This window comes from Typopeltis vanoorti, chromosome 10 (genome assembly GCF_054136105.1).
Source record: "Typopeltis vanoorti isolate ZY-2024b chromosome 10, IOZ_Tvanoo_1.0, whole genome shotgun sequence".
In the NCBI taxonomy this organism is placed as follows: domain Eukaryota; kingdom Metazoa; phylum Arthropoda; class Arachnida; order Uropygi; family Thelyphonidae; genus Typopeltis; species Typopeltis vanoorti.
Genome location: NC_143558.1, coordinates 53,642,680 through 53,670,041, shown reverse-complemented (window position 1 = coordinate 53,670,041; position 27,362 = coordinate 53,642,680). Strand labels below are relative to the sequence as shown.

Sequence of the window (27,362 nt, the reverse complement as noted above, 5' to 3'; positions counted from 1 at the left end):
TATTATAAAAGGCTAGCATATTGCTAAAACAAGAGCGTCCTTTCACAAATCCATGTTGATTCTCACAGATAACATTACCCTCATCTGCCCAATGCTGTATACGGTCCCTCACTACTTTCTCCAAGATCTTAACAACTATTGATGACACACAGACTGGCCTATAATTAGACACTTCCAGTCTGTTACCACCCTTATGCAATGGCACTATCTTACCTTCCTTCCATTCCCTGGGCACCTTTGCCAAAGCCAGACTTTCATTGAAAAGCCACGTTAAAGGTACTGTCAATTCCCTAGCACATTCTCTCAAAACTCGTCGTGAAATACCATCCAGTCCCACAGCTTTACTGACATCCAGAATACTCAGTATCTGAAACACACTCTCCTCCTGTACCTCCAGACCTCGAACCAGTCCTATCCCTCTAGCATTAAAACTGACTCCTCTAGGATGAAATACTCCAATAAAGTGTTCATTGAACAATTCCACTATGTCCTCTGCATCAGTCACTCTATTCCCATTTTTATCCCACAATATCATTCTTCCACAGTCATTTCTCCTCCTACTGGCCACATAGCTAAAAAATTCCCTAGGATTTTCTTTGGATCTTAGGGCCAATCTCCTCTCATATTCCAGTTTCGCTTTCCTTACCACACTAGTCACTCTTCTGGCCTGTGTCTTATATTCCTCATGCATCTCTTCACCTGTCTCCTTATATCTCTTCCATAGCCTCTTTTTCGCATGCAATTCCTGTTTAATATTGTTTGTCATCCACTTTACTCCAAATTGCGTCCTCTTCTTCACTCGTGGTATACAACTTACCATTGCTGATAACAAATATTCTTTCACAATGTCCCACGCACTGGTGATATCCCGGCCTTCCAATTCCTCCCTCCATGAAACTTCCCGAAGTTGACGTCTAAGACTATTATAATCACCTGCCTTATAATTCCACATAAGTTCCTGTCTCTTTGATACTCCTGCATGTCTATTCATTTTCCAAGTCAACACCATATGGTCACTCTCTCCAACTGGTGGGAGAGACGTCAACTCAGTTATTATCAACTCTTCTGATGCTATAAACAAATCCAAAACTTTTGAACCTCTTGTTCCCTCTGTTACATGTTGCCTAAGACATTTGTCCCTCAAGAATTCTAGAAATTCCATTCTCCTATTGCTACATGCATCTTCCTCTCTCCAATTTATACTACTGAAGTTAAAATCTCCCATAACAATCATTCTTCTTGCACTTGCCAAACTTAGCTGTCTAAACATCTCCTGGTCCCAATCCTCTGTGCTCCTGGGTCTGTAGCAACACCCCACTAAATATCCTATCTTGCCTACCTCTACCTCACACCATATGCTCTCAAAATCATTTGTCTCACTTCCTTCCAAATTCTCCACTCTTAGAGGACATAGGTCATCAGCAGCACCCCACCACCACGCTTTCCCCTCCTATCCTGATGAAAAATGCTATACCCAGCGACTTCTATTCCTGTTGTTATATCCCCTTCTGTCAACCACGTCTCAGTGATCGCAATAATTTTTGGCCAGGCTGATGCTATCTGCGCCACCAATTCCTCTCCCTTATTCCGGATACTCCTGGCATTAGTATAAAGCATATAAACGCCAATGTTTCTATACCCAGCATTATCCCTTCTAGACTCCACTGGGCTCAGTGTTACCTGACATTGTCTCCCTTCTCCCAAGTATCCATTCCCACAAGAGGCCACCCCTGCTATCATCCTCCCTGGGACACACTGACTCGTTCAGACCAGCAATCTCTCCAGATGCCTACGTCCTTCCTCATTCAAATGTAAACGGTCTCTCGAATACAACTCCTCTCTTTCTTCAAACGCACTCCAAGCATCCACATATACCAGTCCTCTCTTGTCACACATTCTCGCTATTATGCCATTCAATATCACTGCTCTTCTGCTCAGCTCATCATTATCATACCTAGGCAACACGCACACTATTTTTCCTCTCTCTGTCTTCTTCCGTACAGTCTCAAGCAAAAATCTCATATCTCTCGCTGCCCGACTTACATTACCACTCAAGTCATTCGTTCCTACCATCACAATCATCTCATCCACCCTTTCATCTCTCTTAATTGCCATAGCCACCCTTTCTATTGTTCCTCCTAGCAAACACTCCTCACGCATCCTATCTTGAACACCACGGATCATTGAGTCGCCATACATTATACCTCTTACTATTCCCTCGCTCCTATTGTTTCCATTCTCTCCTCTTCTTTCATTCCCATACCTCTCTCTTCTACTGTTTCCATTCTCTCCACTTCTAGCACTTCCATATCCCTCTCTCATTCTGTCTCTCCTACTACTGTTTCCATTCGCTCGTCTTCTAGCATTCCCATACCTCTCTCTCATTCCATCTCTCCTACTGTTTCCATTCTCTCCTCTTCTAGCACTTCCATACCTCTCTCTCATTCCCTCTCTTCTACTGTTTCCATTCTCTCCTCTTCTAGCACCCCCATACCTCTCACTCATACTCCCTAAATTCTCTCTCTCTCTCCTACTCTGATTCGCCTTGCATTTATTTCTTCCATTCTCCTAATCTTATCTTTCATACTTCTGCTCTCATTCACAAGACATTCCACCTCCTCTTTCAACTCATCTATCTCCCTCTGCAGGTCAGTCACTCTTAATCTAAATTCACTCTCCCAAATAAAACCATCTCCTAAACTTCCACAGTCACTCACACCTTCCACACTATCAACTATTATTTTCTCATTCTCTCCTATAATACTACTTGTCTTCCTACATTCATTCCCCGTTCCTGGAGCAACAAAGTCGGATATCGATATATCTAATGTACTTATTTCCTCCAACTGCCTTCATTTTGCGCACATACGCTCTCCACTCTCTTTAACAAGCCACATATGTAATTCCCGAGACGCATACATGCCGCAAGTACTGCATGCCACAAAGTCCCTTATGATATTGCTAATAATTGAGTTCTTAAATGGCGGAGGACTTGGCGTTACGCCACTTGCGATTGCTGCTGAATCCACCATCATTCCTTACTGCTGAGTAGCGTAATCTTTAATAATTATTCAATTAATAAATAAGAGGGGAAAAAAGTACAAACATCAGAACATTTAAGTACTAAATATAATTAAATAAAATGAAATATAACTAAATACAGTAACTTAGCTTCGTTTTGTCTTCCACCGTTACGCGTTCGATTCCGACGGTACCAAAATATATTATATCGCGACAGCAACTAACTTCAAAAAAACAACCACTGAAGTACACTCGTATTCAGAGAAACAATTTAGCACTCCAAAACATAGAAAAACGGGGAAAAAAGCGGACTATTCACCGATTAAAAATCACTTTCTTCTGCACAGCTCAAAAAACAACAGTCTTCCTATGACTTTTGTTTAACTAATTTTACACGCAGTGTTTTGCTTTCTTACATTTTTCTCTGTATTATCTAAGAGCACAAACTGATTAACTTGCAGAAACTTTTGATATGCTTTGTTCTTTTCCTTGAATTACACTTTTACTTTCTGATTTCAACATGGAGTTCTGATTTTTCTATCCTTACAGAGTTTGCCAAGGAATCTCACTGTAAAGTTAAAATACCAGAATCCCATAATTTACAAACATTTGTGTTGCATCTGAAAGAAGATTATGAATAATCAGTTCTCAGTACTCTCATATGTTAACATGTCATAAAATAGTTGTAGATCAGAACTAGAACTGTAACTAGAAGTCAACATTTTATTACAGAAATCAACAGAGTAACTGTGGAGAGCAAGGCTGATTCAAGCATCCATTTTGCTCTTGGTGTATGCTGAGTAAATGTAGTCTGTGGAATGGAGCTGCCTATAAGCTGTAAATTGGATGCACTGTTAGGTCAGTTACAACAGATAGAATAACCATTAACAGATTTATGTGACAAATTTATTTTCCTCCCTTTCAATTTAACATTTCATATTAAAGAAAAAAGAAAGTTAGATGATAAAAATTACAATAAAAACTGCATGTAAACTGATGAGTTTTTAGTAACATAATGCTTTAATGTGGGAGATCAACAATTTAGCAACATAATGGATTTAATGCAGTAACCTCACCTCACCCTCTTTAATCCACTGCCTTAGTTCTTTAATTACTGGTGGATCAAGCTCACATACAGGCATCCATTTAACCTCTTCTTCTGCAGAAAGCTATGCAAATAAAATTCAAAATATAAAATTTAAAGAAACAGTTATAGTTTTTGTTGAATCCATATGTTGCTTAATGCATGCTAAGGGATAGGACCTATCATTCATAGCCGTTCTATTACAAATTAAAGACTCAACAGCATGCCCCCCCCCCAAAGCCAGAAGAATTATATATAATTTTACTGTATACCTTTCCAGTCAGAGGGAAGAACAAAAGAATTCTTTCAATGTTTTGTGATCTCATTACTGTGATAACACATGAAAAGCATAGCAAACATAAAGAAGTATTAATGTATACAGAAATAAAACCCAGTGTATCATTTTCAAATACCATGATTCATACCAGTATAATGCGAGATTTTCAGTTAATTTAAAAAATTGATTTTTTTTATAAAAACTTTTATAAAAAAGCAAATGTATTTTAGCTGGCATGTAGCTCAGAAGCTAAAGAAATATACAGCTTGATATCTATCATTATTAGATATCAAGTGCAATGAATATGACTGCATACCCTTCACAAAAGAAACACAATTAACACTATCTCCCTACCTACAATTAAGAAAAGGGTTCTAATTTCCAACATATACATTTATATGGTGTTTCCCAACAAGTTGTTAGAAAAAAAAGTTCCAGTTCTCTGCCATATTTAGATTTTGTGACCGACTTTCTAGATTTTTACTTACCACAAAGAATAAACAAGATTCTTTTTCTCTATCTAGCATTACATATCATATGAAAGTAATCTCTCTCTCTTATTGGTATTAAAGTGGCATGATCCATTAAGGTAAATCACATAAGTTTGTTCTGGCCCAACATAGTGTCAATCGTGACTCCATTGGAAAGATACTAAGCAGTTTTAAGATTGTTTAAGTTTTGAAACCCTGCAGCATTGTCCGCACTTGAACTGAAACAATGGATTATCCATACCAAAAGTATGGAAAATTCTGATCTTAAAGGCATTAATTAATTTTTCCTAAGGATTCCAACAGTGGAGCATTTCTGGTATAGTACTCACCTTGGACAATTATGTTCTGATCTCATTTTTACAAACTAGCTATGTCATGGTTTTTTTCTTTTATTACTGAAGATGGAATTGGTTATTTTTTATCAAAAGATTTTATGTTTAAAGATTAGTAAGAAACTAATAAGCCATAATTAGTAAGAAACTAAAGGACTCACAGGTTTCTCAAGGCAGCAGAGGTGAGACTGGCTGTTAGTGGATTTAGCAAGTAATACTACGTAATTTAAAACATCTGCTCCCTGGCTAGAAAGTTAAGAAATCAGTACAGCAGTCTGAAGGTAATTACTGACTCAGTGATTCCTTCACCTGGTCTCAACAAGCTGTATAAAATCTGCCTAGCAAAACTTAGAAACATCACGTAGTGCATTATTTAATTCTGATGTTTATTTGCAAATCTCAAGAAAACTTTCAATAATGTAGTAATGCATGACTTGTTTAAATTAACATGAAAAACAGGAATAAGGAATACTTTTTTAATACAGTATAATAATACTGTCATCATTTTTGCTTAGGACAAACTGGATGCTCTATAGAAAAGACAATACAAGAACACCAATCTTATATTAGCAACAATAAATCTGAGAAATCTGACTTGGCACATATAGATACAGACCACAATATCCTATGATCTGAAACAAACTTACTTCATCGATGTTGGTATAAATTTGAAAGTTTGTTTAAAGAAAGTGCTGAGGCCTTACTTCACTGTTCAAACTTAAATCGGAACTGCCTCTATCTATCTAAGATATGGAAAAGTCTTACTCTAATCACACAAGGGTGTCTAAATGTCCAACATCAATATTTTTTTTTAAAATAGCTAATGAATAATTAATATTGCAATATTTCCTCAGTTATACCATAACATTATTTTATGTACAACATCATGTGGCTCTTACTTTTTTAAATCAATCCAATGTTCATGTTCTACTTTGTAATTACCTATCTGTTGTCTCAGGATGCCCAGATTTAAACTTGGCCGCCCATCTGGGAACTGTTGTATATTCTGGGGCACAGTCCCCTAAAGTCTCATGCAAAGTTTAGTGAATCTCAGTTGCAGATTTTTCTTGCAGCATGAAAAACTTGATGACAATCCACACCTATGTGTCTTAGAATTTCTTCAAAACCTCTGGTTTTGAAGAAATTCTTCTTATATAGTCTAAAAGAAAAAAAAACAAATTATTACAATTTGATGAATCAAATTGTTAAAAGATTTTAAGATATGTTTTTTCTTGTGGTTATATCAGTTGCTTTAATATCATTTTTGTTCTAGATGTTGTCAGCCTGGCTGGCCGAGTGGTTAGCATGTCTGCTCTCCAGTAAAGAGGCTGTGGGCTCAAATCCCGCCGTGGGCATAGATGTTTGTGATTGTCTGTGGAAATACCAGTGGTGGTGGTAGATGGCGTTGGTGTAGTTGCGGTCAGTTGGTGAATTGTGAGTGGTGGAGGCAGAGTTGTAGAGTGGATGCCCTCCCTCGATGAGTCTATGGACTCCCTGGAGGTGACAAATGATGATAATGTTTATCAGAACTTTTCAGTCCCCCTTCTCGTAAATCCCTACTGCACAACCATGTGATTGATATGCGAGAACTGCAGTCCTATTCGCAAATGCAAAACTACAAAAGAAAATAACTCGTTAGAATAAAGTGCAAAACTCTAAAAACCAAAGATATATATACTGTGCTAATTTTATGAGCTGATAAAGGAATCAGTACAATAATTTTTAATACTGATTACTATAACCTATTACTATAACTATACAAGAATTTTATAGGAATGAATGTTATTGGACAAAGAAACACAGAATTATAGATCCTACAATAGCAACCATTTGTAAGATATGTAATTCTGTATGTGTTTGTAAAACGTTTTTAGAATGGTGCTCTAAAAACATATTTTCTGATATATTGAAAGATAACATTTCATAGGATGAAGGATTTAAGAAGCTTGAGGGAGAAGGTGTCTAAATGTCTCTGACCCCACCTAAAATGCACAAACAAGGCTCAGCACATTCTCCTTCAGATGAGATGAGTTCTCCAGCATTTGTTCAAATACCTTACATAACTGTTGAAATCTTATGTGGAAAACATTCCATATTTTATTTTATTTTTTTTTTAATGATTAATGATTTGGACAACAAACTAAAACATGACAAAGTAACACTGCAAGAGACTGTCAAATCAAATAATTCTGAATAGGATGCCATAAACATCCTAACCAACCCTGATGTGACAGTTCTCTTCACCTTTACATGAAGTCATGCAAAGAAGAAAACTTAGGCTTAATGCAAATGGAAGAAATATCAAGTTAATAAATATTAATTACTTTCTTATCATTCTGTGTTGTAATCAATGCCGTGAAAATAAACTAACATGTACTGCCAACATATAAGCCTTTCCACATGTATGGAAGGACAAAGTTCAGCAGAGGTTGGCAATGGGCTCACCAATGCAAATCTTTACATGCAGCAATTTTAAGAGATGGCCTTGCAAACAAGTCAAATTGTGAAAATATCTTGCCATTATAGCATGACTGTTTCAAGTTGTTGATTCAAGTAGAAAACCTGAAGTAACAGCATCTAAAATCAATTATGTAAGGAGGCTTCTGTAATCAATGTTTATAATTAAAGAAATACCTAGTATATCCACATACAGTAATTTTATTAATACTATCAGTTTCATCAAATCTAATAGGAAATCAAAAACATTGAAAGGATGTTAAAAACAGAGCAAAATTAGATCATATCAAAGGAAAAATGTTAGAGGACCTGAAGATACAATAGACAACAACAGACTCCATATAACTAATATCACATGCATGCATCATTATTTAGTTGGCTGACATATTGCCTATGGTAACACAACTTTGTCAAGTTGAAATATCTTATGAACAGAGTGCAACATAAACCAATATCTTATCCTCAACAATTTCTGGTTGTCTTTCATAAGAAAAAACTCAGAGCTTCTGAAATCAATTTTAAGCTGTTCAATACCTTTGTTAGCAAATTTCATTAATATAACTAATGAAGTAGAGAATTACAGATAGAGCATAACTAACAGCAAAACAATTTTCCTTCTGCATCAAGAATTCATGCTGGCTTGATTTGTTTTATAATACTAATTTATCATTAAAAATAAATAAATAAATAAAAATAAATTCCATTCATACTCGTATTCCTGTCATAAACTTTTCACACAAAAGGTACCATTTAATAATTATACACAAAATCCTATACAAATTCATATACACACTGCTTGGAAAGAAGTCAACAGTCATGGCAGCCACCTTAATAAAATGTAGGACCTCCTTCCACTGCAATGGCTGCAGAAATTATACAGGTGTACGATAGTGATCAATTTCCACAAGTGTACGATAGTGATCAATGAGAATTTTGAACCATTCTTCCTGTAGGCATGTGATGAGGTCCTGGATTGTTGTGGGTCAGAGGTCTCTTGATATCACTCGATGCTCGACACTTTCTAATTGGGATGGTGCATCCTGTGATGCACCATACCAATTAGAAAAGATGAACACAAACCAATTAAATACCTCCACTATGGTAAAAGAGGCCTGTCAGACCACGCACTCCAAACATGTCACAGAATTGACTGGAAAGGCACAAAATCTGAACAAGAATGATGGATTAATTATTCCAAGAATTTGGAGGAACATCTGCAATACATATAGCATCCAGAACAATCCCAAACAGAAGAAAATCTTAACATGAGAGGACTTCAGAAATTGTTTAATGTAGTTCTATTTATTTTATTTTTATTTTATTTATTTTTTTTTCCACCAGAGGTCAGGCTAGGGTAAATGATTAAACATTTAGATTCATCTTACTTTTGTGTAGTGTACTGTCATGTAGCTTGTATCCCGTACATATTCCTGATGATGACCTCAATACAGAGGTCAAAATGTCAAATGTTACTTCCTTAATGATAAGTAAAGTAATTTTCTAACACGTGTGTTGTTTCTCCATAAATTCATCACCATCAATTTGTCAACAATTTGCTGAACAGATAAGTCTGCAGCATAGCATCCTATCACAATGCCTCTTTCAAATTCCATCAGTTCCATTCTTGCAGCCATTTCAGTTGGACATAGTCGCAATGACTTGGGAGCATCATATTCCTCCAATTTACGGCCACAAACATGACTCATTACATGGCACAATGCACCTTGCCAATAGGCGTGTCCATTGACTTCTTTCTAAGGCTGTGGCCTCTTTCCACCAAAAGGACTTTGATATATTCAGTGAGTATTCTCATTGTAAAGGGATACCTTCTAAGCTGGATGAAAATGTGAACACCAGAGCCACTAGGAAATAAAGGTAGCAGATATAAAAACAGCACCATCAGAACTAACCATCTCGTTTATCAGAGGCATGAGATAGTTTGCTGTTGGGAATAGGGATTCTGTCTTCCGCCCTTTAAACACGCAGTGTGAATGAAGCAATATGTTTCAAGGAAAAACAGCCTCCTCCATTCAAGGATACTGTACCAAAGAAGTTCCTGCAGGCTGGTATCACATCAATTTGGGTGATGTGATAACACCCAATTTGGGTGTTATCACATCAGGAAGATTCTCAATTAGATGGTGCATAATCTTGCTTGCTGCAACCTACAATGCCAGATTATGTCTAGTGGGAGAGCCAAGTAATACGGTGTGTGTGTGTGTGGAGGAGGAGCACTCTTGAGACCACATTTTAGTATGGAGGCTGGATGCTCTCTATACATGCAACATGCTTTAAGAGTTCCTACTCTTTATTTCACCTCTGAAACACCATGACAGTAAAATCAAATAAATCTGGGGTCACTAGTTTTAACCAAAAAAAATCCCTCAAAAAATCCTACCAAAAAAATTATTTGAACACAAAAAAAAAAAAACCCTTACCAAAAAAAGACTTTTCCATGTCTGCTTTTTCCAACATTTATGGCATAAACACCAACTTTGATTATGTGCATCGCTACCACCACCTACAGGCATCCAGATATGACCATCCATCCTTCTGTTTCTGACTAAACCTAAAATGGAAGCTATAACTATAATCCAACTATCCAAACTGCACTCTGCATCATACCACCAAAATGATGGCACATATGCATTTATATGATCTGATATTCCTTGAAAAAAGAATGCTAAATCTTGACTCTGTCTCACTTTCTGACCTTCAATAGCTTAAGATTTCCTTGCTCCATTGCTGTATAATCATTTATCCACTGTTCCTAATTCTGAAAATCATTCTGATCTTGAAACTTGACTTTCTCCAGTCAAACTATCCAAATAGTGGTCATTTTTCATAGTGACTAATGTTTAAATTCCAACCAGCTCTCTTATTCCAATTCCACTGACCAAGTTGGAAGAGAACTAAAGTATTTGCTACCAACTTTAATTTTCCACTCCCTTCTCTTATAAGGAAGAAAAAAGGTTTCTAGTGACATATGAAACCTATACTAAGGAGAATGTGGATGATGTTACTTTTCATTATCACCCTATATGCTCACAAAGAGGAATGAAAGGTCATAGGCTTTCCTTGTGTGTATGGAGCTGATATTTTTTTATTAAAAAACTGTATGACCAAAACATTACTTCAACCAGCACTAAACTTATCACAAAATGAGCTTAAGCAACTATTACTAAATGGCTGGGGGGAATTGAAGAATAATGTTTCTCCCAAAATAAGAGTGCACCCTACTCTCTTATTTTGATCATAACCAGCAAATGGTAATCCCATTTGATGGTTATGATCACTTATCATGTTGCCAAAAACTTAAAGCAAATCACAAACTCATTAGTAAGTTCCCCAAAAAGATAGCTATTCGAAACATATCCGGGTGTATATAAAATATACTGCAACTTGTGGAAAGTTGCAATATAGGTTATAACTTTTCAGAAGTTGCAAAAATATATATTTCCAGACATATATTTTGCTTGCAATAGAGAAACTGGTTAATCCAAAGAAATCTATATCAAACAACATAATAATCTCACATGCCAGTGTATTGACAGGAAATGACTTACAACATATGCATCCACCACAGTCAATGAAACAGACTGGAAAAATATCTGTACTTACTTGATAACAGGCTATTATTATAAGAAAGTTTTCAGAGAATGCCACAGAAATCATCCTATTACATGGTACCATGAATTAGCAGCAAGGGAATTTTCTGATAATTTTTTATGTTGTGCCCATACATAAGAAGTTGGTTAGTCAATCTATAGTTCATTAGTACTGTGTATGGGAAAAGATTTGGGAAAGGAGGAACTTGTTTGTGTTAGATATGAAGGAATGTGCATTGTATTTCTTGGGGAACACATGGGAGAGAAGGCTGTTCCAAAGTACAGCAGCAGCAGAAATAGAGGAAGAGGCATTTGTTCTGAGTATGGAGTTGAAATGTGAAGGAAGGGTTGGATAGCAATTGCATGTGTTTCAATGGATTTGGTAAAGAGAAAGGGGGATTATCAAAACTAGATCTGCTGAACATTTACCATGGAAATATTTATATAAGACGCATGCAGTAGATACCAAATACTTGTTACAGAGTGGTTGGAAAGAGATAAGTCATTTATCAATCTGACTGCTCACTTCTGTATTACATCGAGTATTTTTAAAGGGGGAATTATCAAAACTAGATCTGCTGAACTTTACCATGGAAATATTTATATAAGATGCATGCAGTAGATACCAAATACTTGTTACAGAGTGGTTGGATTGAGTTGGAAAGAGATAAGTCATTATCAATCTGACTGCTCACTTCTGCATTACATAGAGTATTTTTAAGGAGCTCTTAGGGACTCTGCCCCCCCCAGGTGTGCAAGCAGTACTCAATGGATGGACAAATTTATGATTTATACATATTTAATAGCTGTTCAGAGGTAAAATAATGCCTTGAGTATGAGAGAGAATACTAATATTTTTGATGTTGAGGAGGCAATGGTTGTAATGTGTTTATGCAAGGAGAGTTTTGACGTCAAGGATATCCCAAGGAGAGAAATTTCATCTTGCCTAGAAACATGGCGTTGTCAAAGTCTAGGAGAAGAAGAACAGAGATTTTTTTTTGTGAGAAATTATGCAGAACTGTGTTCTGCAGACACTGAAATTAACAAGACTATCTGAGCCCCATTAAAGAATGGTATGGAGATCAGAATTTAGGTTTTCAGTGGTTGTTGCAAGGTTTTTCAGGTGAGGAGGAATGTAGTGTACTGTCGTCGGGGAAACTGTGCATTGAGCTGATGGTCAACTGGAGCAGGTCATTGGTATATAAAAAAAAGAGGGTGGGTGAGATGAGAAAACCCTATGGGATCCCAGGGAACCATCCATCACCAAATAATTCCGTTTGTTTGGTGATGGATGGTTCCCTCTTCGAAGATATCGAATGCAACCACTTGGGATTCGCCCAATCTTTCCATGATACTTATCCAGAGCTGGGTGACATAGGTCAGCAGATCACCTGTTGAATGGCATGGGTGGAATCTATACCTTATTAGTTGAGTACTCTCTCGAGGTAAAGAGGTACAGCCTATAGCATGGAGTTGGATATTGATGGTTCTCTCCATTGTTTAGAGAGGACTAAGATTAGAGAGATTGGGCAGTAGTTTGACATGGCTAAATGGAGTAAGAGAGAGCATAAAGAGATGACCTAGAATAGAATTCAGCTATGGACTGCAAATCTTCAGAACTGGAGGAATGCCATCAGGGCCAGAGAACCTTTGGGTATCTAATTCAGACAGAATTTTTCTGATCACTTTCTAGTGAATGGTAAGTGGAAGCATCAAGTATCTGGGTGGTTAGAGTGGTTGAGGGACATTTGCCAAATTTATCTATGCAGTCATTTGAGGATAAGTATGATGCCAAGAGATTGGAATTTTCTGTGACATTTGGGAGCAGTAGTGCTGAAAACAGTGTTGGGCAAAAGTTGTGGCCAAATGATTTGGCAAGAGACCAAAATGTGCAGCTGCCATTTGGGCATTATGTAAGTTTCCTGCTTTTGGCTCCTTGGTAATTGGTTTTTGATGTATTGATGATAACTAGTTGAATGCTTGGTTCTTTATTTGTACAGCCTTAGCACATCTTTTGGAGAACCAAGTCTTACTTAGACTAGAGACCGTAGATATGAGAGTCCTGAGAAAGATTAGAGGCATGAACAGATGGCATCAATGGCAATATCGTATTAAAAACGAGGATATTAGGAAAGAACTTGACATTGTCAGCATTCAGGAATGCATTAGCAGAGCTAATTTCAGGTGGTATGGTCACTTAAACAGAATGGGCGAAGAAAGATTAACAAAACAAGTGTTCTCTGCCAGGTTGGCAGCAAAACGACCTAGAGGAAGACCAAGATATAGGTGGATTGATACGGTCCAAAGTGCCTTAGATGATAGAAATATAAGATTGATAATGTTGGAGTCTGGAGGGAAATTGTAGATAGGAAGTTAGTAATGATGTAATTTTTTTCATGTAGTACTATCATATCCTGTACACCCCTTGAGGGTACAAGGCAGGAATTTGATGATGATGATGAACAATTCAAGTGAGTTACTTTATTCAAAATCTAATTATGATTATATAATCAAATTTGATTCAATATGAACAAATCAAGAAATTAAATATGTACCTCTTCTTTTGTAGAATCCCAGTCAATACTGCTAGGTTCCAATCCTTCAAGATGCAGACCAAGACCTCGACGTCCACGATGTGTTGATGTTTCAATAATTTCCTTCCTACCCTGACCATATTTTCCTAAGCCATCACCTGCTTTAAATCCCATTCTTTTCTAAAAGAAAATAAAAAAATATTTCATGATCATTGGATTGGTCTGCTTTGCAATTTCTATAGTATTCAAAATCACTATGTTGTTGAAAAAGCAGAATATTCTATTTATCTAAATCATGATTAAATGTTAATTATGACTAATTTTCTAAAACATTATTTTAAAAATGAGTTTTTTTAGAACATTGTTATGTTCTTAATCACATCTATTTATATTAGATCTATATATTACATTTATATTACTCCTACTAAAACATAAATATATATATATATATATATATATATATATATAGAAATGTCAAAAGTATGCCTCTCTGGATACTATGACACTTAACCATCACTAGTTCTTAACAACTTTCTTTCAAACTAGTGTTATACACCCCTATCCAAAAAGAAACTGAACTTTTGATAGAAAATAAAACACAAGCCAATTATAATTATTCCAATCATTTATTTCAATCAATATACTCTCCCTCAGCTTCGATACAGTGTTTGGCATGGTCAATTAATTCATTAAATGAGCTTTTTTATATCGATTTTTGGGATACTGTTGAGGGTCGTGGTTACTACTGCTTGAACGTTTTCAATGGTGTCGTATCACTTTCCTTTCATCAGCAAATGAAGTCAGGGGAAGAGAAAGAAGTCACAGGGTGCAAAATCAGGTGAATATGGCAAGTAATCAAACACACAAACTTGGTTTTTGCTCAAAAACTGTCTCACAATGTCGACCAATGAGATGGTGCATTATCGTGCAAAAGTGATCAGCTGTCTATATGACGATATTCATGTCGTACGTGATGAATTCTCACTATCAATCGCTTCAAAACTTCGGGATAAAACTCACCATTGACTGTTTGGCCAGGCAGAACGAATTCTTTGTGGATAATGTCCTTGGAATTGTAGAAATAAATTATCATTGTCTTTACTTTTGAATTCACCAAGCGACTTTTTTTTTGGATGCTCCTCGTCTGGTGGTCTCCACTCAGCACTCTGGCAATTTGTTTTGGGCTCATCCTCAAAACCCACGTTCCGTCAACAGTAACGATTGTTTCAAGGAAGTTTGAGTCCTTATGAGTAGTTTTAATGAGGTCCTTGCAGTGTTCAATTCAATACATTTTTTGGTTGTTGGTCAACTTGTGGGGAACAAATTGCGAATTCGATTTACGAAGGCACAAACTCTCGTTCAAAATGTTGTGCATAGTTGATTTTGGAATCCCCAATTCATCCTCAATCAATCTCACAGACAATTTCAGGTTTCCATTGATGAAATCATTGACTTTTTGGATGTTAACTTTGCTCAGTCCAGTTTTTGGATGCCCTGGCTTTTCGTCGTCTTCAACAGTCTCACGACCACTTTGAAATTGCTTAAACCAATCATAAACTCGATTACAGGATAAGCATTCATTACCGTATGCTTTTTGAAGCATTGATGCGTTTCGTAAAACTTTTACCAAGTTTAACACAAAAGTGAATTGCAGCTCTCTGTTTGAAACTCATTTTCCGACCATTCGTCAAAACACACTGTCATTCTTGGCACTATAACTCGGTTTCTAATGAAACAAATGTCATAAACAGTTGACACAACACTAATGAAGGTTGCTACTTTCGACAACAAAAAGATACAACAGGCGGCGCCACTAGTTTCTTCTATTTTTGAAAAGTTTGGTTTCTTTTCGGATAGAGGGTGTATATTAGGTCTCGAATTTGATTTGACATTTGATGTCAAATTGAATTTGATTTGATGTTGACATGAGTAAGTGAACAGAAACAAAACAGGATGCAAAACCCGAAACCCTGGAGATGCTCTAAGGACAATTGGTGAGAAGCACTTCAGTGGTCTGTGCTATCGTTTACTCTCCTTCTCTTGTTGAATGGGTGGGAGGAAAAGTACTTGAGGAAAAGTATGAAGTCAGAGATTGACTTATTCTGTAGGTAATAATTCATCAAAGCTATCTGGATGCAAAAGTGGGAAAAGCAAACTTTTTGGTACTAGTAAACGGGATAAAAGGAATTATGGGATTTATGTGCATGCACATGCAACATAGCTCTTAAAAATCTAAGATAAAAATGTGAGTACACAGAACTTGTGGACGAAAATGTATGTTAAACCAAATTAAATTAGAGAATTTTTTTTTTTTTTTAGAAAAGATGAAAATATCACTTCTTTAAATTCTGATACTTTGTTGCCTTTTATTTTTCTCATTAGGAAAGCTTATTAATTCTGTTCATTAAAAAATAATATATTGCTGATTACTAAAATAATAATAATAAAAAAAAAGAAAGAAAATAAAATAAAGATCACTTTATTTAAAGAGTATCAAGAAGCAAAGCATATGGGAATTGCTTTTATATGTCCGTACTGCTATAATGCTATTTTTAATATACACAATGCAGATTATTTTGACTTTTGATCTTTTTATTTTTAAATAAACAAATCTCTATATTTTTCATCTTCAATCAAAACTATAAAAATATTCAAACATAACTGAGAAAACTAATGACTAACCATAAGTTTATATCCAATGTCATTGCGCAAATCTTCTTGTATTTGGTTACTTGAAAGATCTTGTTCATCTGCTTCATCTTCATCCTCTTCTTCAGTAGTATCTTGACTACTTGCAGTATAGTAATGTGTTTTTCTCAGTTTTTTAGGCACTTCTTTATCATTGACGGTGTATGGGTATGCTAATAAATAGAAACAGTTACATAAAAAATCATTAGCACCTAAATAAGTAAAAGAGATTTTTTTTTTTGAACTACACCCTCTTTCCAAAAAGAAACCGAACTTTTCGAAAATAGAACTAGTGGCGCCACCTGTTGTATCTTTCTGTTGGCGAAAACGGCAACCTTCATTACTGCTCTGTCAAATGTTTATGACATTTGTTTCATTAGAAGCCGAGTTATAGTGCCAAGAATGACAGTGTGTTTTGACGAATGGTCGGAAAATGAGTTTCAAACAGAGAGCTGCAATTCACTTTTGTGTTAAACTTGGTAAAAGTTTTACGAAACGCATCAATGCTTCAAAAAGCATACGGTAATGAATGCTTATCCCGTACTCAAGTTTACGAGTGGTTTAAGCAATTTCAAAGTGGTCGTGAGACTCTTGAAGACGACGAAAAGCCGGGGTGTCTAACAACTGGACTGAGCGAAGTTAACATCCAAAAAGTGCATGATTTCATCAATGAAAATCTGAAATTTTCCATGAGATTGATTGAAGATGAATTGGGGATTCCAAAATCAACTGTGCACAACATTTTGACTGATGGTATGGGCCTTCGTAAATTGAATTTGCGATTTGTTCCCCACAAGTTGACAGACGACCAAAAAATGTATCGAATTGAACACTGCAAGAACCTCATTAAAACTGCCTGTAAGGACTCAAACTTCCTTGAAATGATCGTCACTGTTGACGAAACCTGGTGTTTTGAGTACGAGTCTGAAACAAAGCAACAGAGTGCTGAGTGGAGACCACCAGAAGAGGGACATCCAAAAAAAGTCGCTTGGAGAACTCAAAAGTAAAGATAATGCTAATTTGTTTCCAAGATTCCAAGGGCATTATCCATAAAGAATTCATTCCACCTGGCCAAAGAGTCAATGGCGAGTTTTATCTTGAAGTTGTGAAGCGATCAAGAGCAAGAATTTGTCATGTACGGCATGAATATCATGATGCAGACAGCTGATCACTTTTGCACGATAATGCACCATCTCATCGTTCGAACATTATGAGACAGTTTTTGAGCAAAAACCAAGTTTGTGTTTTCGATTACTTGCCGTATTCACCTGATTTAGCACCCTGTGACTTCTTTCTCTTCCCCTGACTTCATTTACTGATGAAAGGAAAGCGATATGACACCAATGAAAACATTCAAGCAGCAGTAACCAGGAACCTCAACAGTATCCCAAAAACTGCTGTAAAAAACTCATTTAACGAATTAACTGACCATGCCAAACACTGTATCGAAGCTGAGGGAGAGTATATTGATTGAAATAAATTATTTGAATCATTATTATAATTGGCTTGTGTTTTATTTTCTATCAAAAGTTTGGTTTTTTTTGGACAGAGGGTGAATTTATGCAAATATTCTTTTTAAAATAGATTTTTAAAGCATATTTCAAGTTCTTCCTAAAACATAAGAAAATATTTACATTTTTTTGTTTACATTTTTGTGCACTTTAAGAGTTTTCAAAATCCTTACCATATATACATCCAAGTTATAAATAAATAATCATTTCATCAGTTTATTACAGTAAGCTATGTAGAAAAAGGAAGGAATGTTATATTATCATCTGTGCATTTTGAAAAGGAAGAACCTTAGAATTAAAATGATAGGATGGATGTCTCTCTCTGTATAATAATAATATAGAACAGAAGTACAGCATTATCTCTTCTGTTTGACTATTCGCTGAAATTACAGGGGGGGGAAGAAAAAAATTATAGGTATTTTTTCTATGAAAACTCCCATGTTACTCCTCTTAAAAGCTAATTTTTTTACAGCTATTTTGCCTGCTTTTGTTTAGGAATGCCCCACTTTTAATGTCATTGGCTTTTTACTCAAGAATTCTTAGGGCATTGCAGATTTAGAGACAAATATATGTAGTATCATAGAAGAAAATTCGCACATACCTTATCTTGGATGTTGTTGCCCGTCTTCTTTCTGCGGTGTGTATACTTCTGCTGTTATGGTGTTGAAAGGGGGGGTGGACTTGGCAATGTGAGAAAATTAATTTGAAAAAACACTGGTTTTTTTATATAATATATATACATATGTTACATTTAAGGGTGGACGTTTTTTTGTAGGGTGGGAAAATGGGAAAAGATGAAAAAGGGGGTGAAATTAGAAACTGTTTTTTCAGAGGAAGGGAAAGGGTTTATTGGAAAAGCGGGCCAGGGACAGTGTAGACAGGGTGCGAGCCGTTTTGACTGCATGGGTCGTCGTCTGAACTCATGGAGGAAGTGGATGCTATGTCGGTTTGGTGTTTCTGCCTTTGAAATGCTTGTGTTATTGCCTATTGACCGGAGTTGTGACCTAATTTTTATGTTCTGGAGCTTCCAACACTCTGAGATTATTAGGGTCAGTGGATGTTGATTGAGTTCTCATCACATTTTATGGCTATCGTTTCCGATATTCTAAGCATTGTTTCGTCTGTCTATTATGATGGCCTTGTTGATTTGTGGGGTGTGTTTCTGTTCAAGAGCTTGAACTGCTATTTCTGTTTTCCTTGTACTTTGTATTCTATTTTTCTTTTTGATGTTGTGTTTTTAGTGTTTAAATGTTCTGGAATAGGGATGTTACAGTCAATGAAGTGTTCTTGTAGTCTTTCCCATAAAGATCTGATGGTAGAACCTGTGAAGGTGATATCACAATCTTTATTTGGCAGGGAAATTTGTAGACTACATTGTGGTGTTCTAATATTTCTTTGTGTGTGTGAGATTTAGTGGGTTTTAGAAGATTTGCAAATTTTTGGTTTGTGGTGAATACCAGTTTGTAGTTAGTATGTTTGAAAATGTATTTGTAGGCTTTGTATGTGTTCTGGATGTATGGCAGTTTGATGATTTTTTGTGTTGGGAAGTTTGTTTTGGTTATTGGGTAAAATCATCAGACTGCCATACATCCAGAGCACATACAAAGCCTACAAATACATTTTTAAACATACAGAATACAAACTGGTATTCACCACAAACCAAAAATTGGCAAACCTTCTAAAACACACTAAATCTCACACAGATACATAGAAATATTAGAACACCACAAGGTGGTCTACAAATTTCCCTGCTAAAAAGACTGTGATATCACCTACACAGGTTCTATCATCAGGTCTTTATGGGCAAGACTACAAGAACACTTCCGTGACTGTAACATCCCGATTCCAGAACATTTAAACACTAAAAAACACAACATCAAAAAGAAAAATAGAATACAAAGTACAGGGAAAACAGAAATAGCAGTTCACTCCTTGAACGGAAACACACCCTGCAAATCTACAAGGCCATCATAATAGACAGACAAGACAATGAAACAATGCTTAGAATATCGGAAATGATATCCATAAAATGTGATGAGAACTCAATCAACGTCCACGGACTCTACATAGTCTTCGCATGTTGGAAGCTCCACAACATAAAAAACTCTGAATCGTTCGTGTTATCGCCTATTGGTCGGAGTCACAACTCCGACCAATAGGCGATAACACAAACACTTCAAAGGCAGAAACACCAAGCCGACACAACACATCATCCACTTCTTCCATGGGTTCAGACGACCCATGCAGTTGAAACGGCTCGCACCCAGTCAACCCTATCCCGGGTCCTCCCCCTTTCCCATAAACCTTTCCCTTAAAAAACAGTTTCTAATTTCACCCCCTTCATCTTTTCCCACCCTACAAAAAAAGCATTCTGCCCACCCTTATATATAATATATGTATATAAAAAACCTGGGTTTTTGCAAATTAATTCTCCCACATTGCCAACTCCCCTTTCAACACCATATACACACTGCAGAAAGAAGACAGGCTACAACATCCAAGGAAAGGTATGTGCGAATTTTATTCTATTATGCTACATATATTTGTCTCTAAAACTACATCTGTAATGCCCTAAGAATTCTTGAGAAAAAATTATATGTCACTGCAAAAAAAAAAAAAGTAAAGAAAGAAAAAAAAAAAAGAAAAGTTCCTTCAAAAATACCTAAAATCCTGAACAATGACCTAATGCAAATAATCCATCTGGATTATTTGTATTATATATTGAGAGAAAAAATTCATTATATATATATATTCAGAGAAAAAATGTCAACCTTTCTTATTGGCAACTCAGAGTATACTAAACTCTTTTATCATCTTAACACTTTATAATAAGATGGCATTTATCCACAATGGAAAGAAGCCTATATTATAAGCCAGAGTATAATCAATTCTCTCTTCCCCAGAAAGCTTTTTTTCCTCACCCATTTTTAACCTTGTATCCTTCAGAATTACAACAGCACCAAGTAGAATGAGTTCTGGTACTTCCACTCTTCCTTTCCATGGTTGGATTATTGTCTCCATTCATCTGATCTAAACAGCTACTCCAATGCTCAGAGAGAGTTACAGAAATTATTCTTGCTGAAATGCATCCCCCCCCCCCTACCACACACACACACAATCTAAGCCATAGTTTAACAAAGGGTATGCCAATGCAGTCCTAGAGAAAATTCAGCATGCCACAAATGGCTTGAGACAAGAACTCCAGCAACTACACTGAAGCATGCATCAAATGCAAACCACAAACATTAACAAATTCAAATCTGACTATGAAAGGACCAAATACTTGCCTTCTGGTACTGTAAAGATATGTAAAAGGTATGCAAAGATCACTTGCCTTCTGGTACTGTAAAGGTCATCAATGTTTCCATCTCTCTCTCTCTCGCTTTCTCACCAAACTGGCACTGCTATAACACACTAAGAAAAACACTGGTCCTCTGGTTATTCTTCTCTTCCAGCTTCTGCAGATACCACTAACACCAATCATTTTCTACCACATTAGAATTGGTGTGCAACATTCCTCTCAAGGCCATTCACCAGAAAGACATATAGCAGAACAATTTTAAATAACCTAGACAGGAAGTATCACTCATCTTGTATCATCTTAACATCCTTTTATAGTAAGATGGCATTTATCCACAATGGAAGCAAGCCTATATTCAGCACATTCTAAACAAACATATATACAAATACAGGGTGTCCCTCCCAAAAAATGTATACAAACTTTGAATAATTATAAATACAATGTTTATTAAGATACATCTAAGTTTTATAATCCGATTCTTCTTCTTCTTTCACTATGCCTTATCCCATGTTAAACGGGGTCGGCGCACCGATCTTTAACCTTCCTCTTCCAAGTTCTCCGGTCCAGGGCATCCTTCAGACTCCATCCTTTCTCCCTAAGATCCTCTGTCACCTTATCCCTCCACCTGAGCTTGGACCTGCCTCTTTTCCTCCTTCCCTCCAACTCCATATACTCCACTCGTTTACCAACATACTCCTCACCCTTCCTCTCTACATGTCCGAACCACCTCAGCCTACTTTCTTGTATCTTCTTGCCAATTGGTCCCACCTTAACCGTCCCTCTGATGTAGCCATTCCTTATCCTGTCCTCCTTTGTCACACCACTCATCCATCTCAACATCCGCATCACCATCTTCCTCTCCTGTGCCTTTGTTATAGGCCACGTCTCTGCGCCATGAAGCATCGCCGGCCTCACCACCATCTTATACAGCTTTCCTTTCCTCTTACAACTCACTCTCTTGTCGCACAGGATCCCGCTCATCTTCTTCCAGTTCATCCAGCCACATGTTATTTGATGCTGTATTTCCTCATCAAGGTCACAATTCCTCTCGACGACTGACCCAAGGTACTTGGAATTTCTTCCCTGAAATTAGCCTTTCACCCTGAAGTTGTATGATCATATCCTTGTCGCTCCCCGTTGACATGTATTCAGTCTTCTCCTGGTTAATTTTCACGCCTCTCCTCCAATACCTTTCTCCACTCTTCCAGGGTATTTTAAGCTTCTCTCGGGATGATTCGCATAGAACAATGTCGGCGGCAAACAGCATGCTCCATGGTGCTGTTGTGTCCTGAATAAGCATTAAAAAGGTTTATATTAAAGTATTCAGGTCACAACATTAATTCTACTCAGGCAGCGAACATGGAACGTTGGCAATAGAAAAAATAAGTTGTTTGTGAATAAAAGTCAAGATAAAGTTTAAGGAATTGTATAAAATTCTATAAAGTGTTTAAATATAATCTGTATTAAGTATGGGCCTGATAATAGAAATCCATGTAAGCTGGCAAAATCCATTTGAAAAACCAGCCTCTTGCACTGAAATAGTAAAGCCTGTGAGTCAGGGTTCAAGGGTCACTTTTACCGTCCTGCATTATGAAAGTATTGGAAAGGGAAACCTAAGCATCTTCCAGGAATAGGAGGTAGACACACGTGCGAAAAAAATAATAGAGGGAGCTAATGAGATTGACGTGGACACACGTGACTGAGTTGGCACGTATCACAAATATCGAGATTTACCGAGAGGAGAAAATTAAACAAAAAGGCCTTGCATGAAGATTCGAGATCTTTTTTCCTTCCTGGATTCCTGATCTCTCGGAGTGGTCCTGCTCGTCGTAGGAGGGAAGTTCCTGGCCAGTCGCGGAAGGCACTTAGTTTGTCCGTCGTAGCGTTGTATTGGGCCAAGCTATGTCTGTGTTCTAGGATAGCTGTGATGTTGTCGTACGACGGAGGGACTAAATTGAGCCGTCCATTCAAGGCGACGTTACCGTGCCACCTCCCATGTTTCCCGCAGAGACTCTACTCGCACAGATCTACGGAAGATATCCTCCAAAGCGACTACATTTGAAGGCCTTGATGATTAGACAAGGTGGGAACAAGTTAAGAATTCAAGGATAGAAATGGTAATGTAGACTTTTGAAATACCAATTCCAGTTGTAAGAAGAGAGTGAGTTTCCTGTGTGAACGTTTAAATTGGACTGAACTTAAAGAACTGTAAGAGTAGCCTACAACTAGATACGTGTCCGAAACAGTGTTAAGAATTGTTTGCCCAAGAGGCCGAATAGATACAAGATTATGTTAAACTAAAAGTGTAATTGTGCTGATGTGTTCACTGATAGCCATGTGTATCCGAATGGCTTAATGATAGCCTATGAATTTTACTTTATGATTGTATTTAAGGTTATTGAGATTTAATATGTGTGATAAGTACAAGTTAATTAGAGCTTTTGATCTGAGTTGAGTGCAACCATATTATCCTGTTTTGAAATGTATTATAGTGTATCACCTTAAAGCTCATTAAATTGTTTCATTCATGTACTTGCCTGATCTGCCTATGTTATATGAATTCAAAACTACCGCTCATAAAAATAACAACGAACCAAGCAGGATAAACCCATGAATACTAATGCAATAAGTAAGCCGCGACTGTAAGAGAGAAAAAGGACAAGCGGGGGGGGGGGGGGGTAAATTTATGCTTGATCAAATAATCAGTAACTCTCTAAAGGGGTCACCCTGAACAAGAATCCTTTCTACCTAGGTATTAGCTGGCGCAGTATAAATATAAATGTGTTAATACTTATAGGGTGAACTTCTTCAGATTGTTTGTTTAGTACATAGAGAGGCCAATAGGACTGCAAAGCACTGAAGGAGAGAATATTTAATTGTAGAGTTTAAATTATAACGGATAAATATGTATAAGTAAGGTACAGTGTTGGACGAGTTTGAATTTTAGATAGATAGAATACTGGATTAGTTAAGAAAGGGTAGATAAAAGGTAAATAACTAATTAAGTAAAGAAATAGCAAACAAGATAAGGGCAATAACATAAATGGCGGAGTCGAGAGGATAGTAAAGACAAAGGATAATTTATGTCATAACAGTGCCTCCTTGACATCCTCCACTAGTACATTCATGACCAGGTCAAAGAGGCAGGGCTCAGAACTGACCCTTGGTGTAGCCCTATGACAATGGTTAACCCTTCTGTCATGCCGACACTAGACCTAATCTGAGTTTCTGTTCCCTCATACATCTCCTTCTCCGACCTCACGTACTTCTCCGACACCCCCTTCTTCCTCATACACCTCCATACCTCCTGCCTGGCCACTCTGTCGTATGCCTTTTCCAGGTCTATAAACACCATGTGCAGCTCCACTTGCATCTCTCTATATTTCTCCATCAATCGCCTTAGCGCAAATATCGCATCCGTTGTCCTGGCATAAATCGAAACTGCTTCTCACCAATTTTCGTTTCCTGCCGTATCCTCCTTTCAATTACTCTTTCCCATATCTTCAATGTGTGTGACATCAGCTTGATCCCTCTATAGTTGCACAGTCTTGAACATCTCCTCTTCCTTTGTAGATTGGGATGAGAATACTTTTCCTCCATTCCTCTGGTATCTTTTCCTGTTGGGCTATTTTCCTCATCAGATCCCATAACATATCCACGCCCTCACTTTTCCACATTTCCCCAGGTATCTGGTCTGCCCCCACAGCCTTTCCATTTTTCATTTTTCTCAGTACCCAATCCACTTCCTCTCTACTTATGTCTTGCACCGGTCTCTCGTTTTCCTCTCCATCCTCACACCTCTCTCTCTCTCTCTCTCTCTCGGATTCTCCTCATTTAGCAGTTTACGGAAATATTCTCTCCATCTTCCTCTGATTTTGTCCTCCTCTTGTAATACTACTCCTGAGGCATCTTTTATCTGCTTGACTGATGTTATGTCTTTCGAGGCCTCTGGCTTTCGCTACTCTCAACAACTGAGCTTCATCACCATTTCTCTCCAGTTCTTCATAAATCTCATCAACTGCCCTCGCTTTCGCCCTTGCCACAGTTCTCTTTGCATTTTTCTTTGCTAATCTATATGCCTCCTTGTCGGCTCTAGTTCCAGTCATGTCCCATTTTTTCTTTGTCTCTTTCTTTTCCTTGATTTCCAACTGTACCTCCTCATTCCACCACCATGCCTCATCCTCAGGTAGTCCCTTTCCTGATGTTATACCAATCACCTCTTCTCCAATTTTTCTAATATTCCAACTACTAACGTCTCACCATTCTTCCACATCCACTGGTAAATTCATTTCTTTCAATACCTTTTCTTTAAACTTATTCCTTGGCCCTTCCGCTTCCAATTTCCACCACTTTATTCTCCTCTGTATTCGCCACTTCTGTCTATTCTTCTTTTCCACTTTTATATCACAGTCTACGACAACCAACCTGTGCTGTGCCGCTACACTTTCTCCATTAATCACTTTACAGTTTTTCACCTCCTTCAGATGTTTCCTATGGCACATAATATAGTCAATCTGACTCATTCTATTCCTGCTCTTATAGGTTATCAGATGCCCAACTCTCTTCTTGAACCACGTGTTAGCTATAGCCAGATCGAAGGCGACAGCATATTCTATGATTCTTTTACCTTCTTCATTTCTTTCACCACTACTCCAACCCTTTCATTTCTTTCACCACTATATCCAACCCACTACTCACCAACCCTTTCTTCACCACTTCGTCGCCTTCATACATGACCATTCAGATCTGTTCCGACGATCACTCTCTCACCATCAGGGATTCCCATTACTACTTGGTCAAGTTCTCTCTAGAATGTCTCTTTCTCCTCCTCATCACAACCTACTTGTGGGGCGTAGCCACACTTCCTCCAATCTCAAGCTTAACGCTCATAATTCAATCATTCTTCCAGCACACCTCACAGACTCCACCCTTCAGCTCCTTATCGATAATTCCAACTCCATTTCTTCCCTTCTCATTCACACCGCTATAAAACAGTTTATATCCCTCCACCAGCTCCTTTGCTTTATTGCCCTTCCACCTTGTCTCCTGCATGCACAAGATCTTCAGCTTCCACAAAATCTTCTTTTATAATCCAGATTAAAGGAGACAAATATAGAGTCATTTTAAGTTATTGCAAGTGTTAGAATCAATGGCCATTCTGGTCCAAGTACTGCTGATAACATGGACAAACAGAATTGCAGACATCATGAGTGATTACATTTGGTATTTGGGTGCATTCCCTTTCAATGGCTGTTTTCAATTCGTTGATTGCTGCCAGTTTTGTGCAATAAACCTTATCTTTGATGCCCCCCCCCCCATAAAAAAGTTCAGCAGCATGAGGTCTGGTGAACATGGGGGGGGATTCAGTATTACCTCTTTGCACAATCCATTTGTTTGGCAGATTTTCATCAAGATAGGCCCACACATCACAATGGTAGGGGGGAGGTACTCAATCTTGCTGGAAATAAAACTCTTCCTCATCACCAAACTTCTCTTGAATGCATGGCACGTGATTTCTGCAGCAAGTTTGAACAAATGGTACCAGTGACAGCGTGTCAAAAAAGAATGGCACAATTAAGCCCAAAGCTGACAATCCACACCACACTATAACCACTGGTAAGTTCACAGCCGCAATTGTGGCAATCAATTGGGCGATTTTATTTAAATGTGGCCTCATCGCTCCAAACAATTTCATTTGAAAACTGCGTATCCTCTGCCCATTTTGCTAGGTACCACTCACAAAGTTCCACTTTCTGGTTAGGATCATCTTCATTGAGAGCATGAGCTAATGTTGGAATAATATGTTTCCAATGGGTAAGCTTTGAAATGCAATGAACAGTCGATTTTGATATTCCTATCTCATGAGCCACTGACCAAACAAACTTTCTTGGAGATTGTCAGCAAGTTTCCAGCAGTTCATTTTCTATTGTGAATATCCACAGTCTTCTGGAATGCTGCTTCTGGATGTCTTGAACAGTTCAATCTGCTTCAAACTTATCTCTAATTTGAGTATTGGTAAGTGGCATTGGTGGATATCTCTGAAATTCTCTTCTAAAAC

The 27,362-nt window shown here is 37.3% G+C and overlaps 1 protein-coding gene across 1 annotated transcript in view; it reads right to left on the bottom strand.

The window, feature by feature from the left end:
* Cmtr1 (Cap methyltransferase 1) overlaps positions 1-27,362 on the bottom strand; it is a 378,564-nt gene that overhangs the window by 279,913 nt on the left and 71,289 nt on the right. Inside the window, exons 4-6 of the mRNA XM_090398617.1 lie at positions 16,487-16,665; positions 13,826-13,984; positions 4,098-4,190 (exon numbers count right to left, since the gene is read on the bottom strand). Coding sequence (XP_090254743.1) covers positions 4,098-4,190; positions 13,826-13,984; positions 16,487-16,665 — 431 coding nt within the window. The remainder of the gene's footprint in view (positions 1-4,097; positions 4,191-13,825; positions 13,985-16,486; positions 16,666-27,362) is intronic.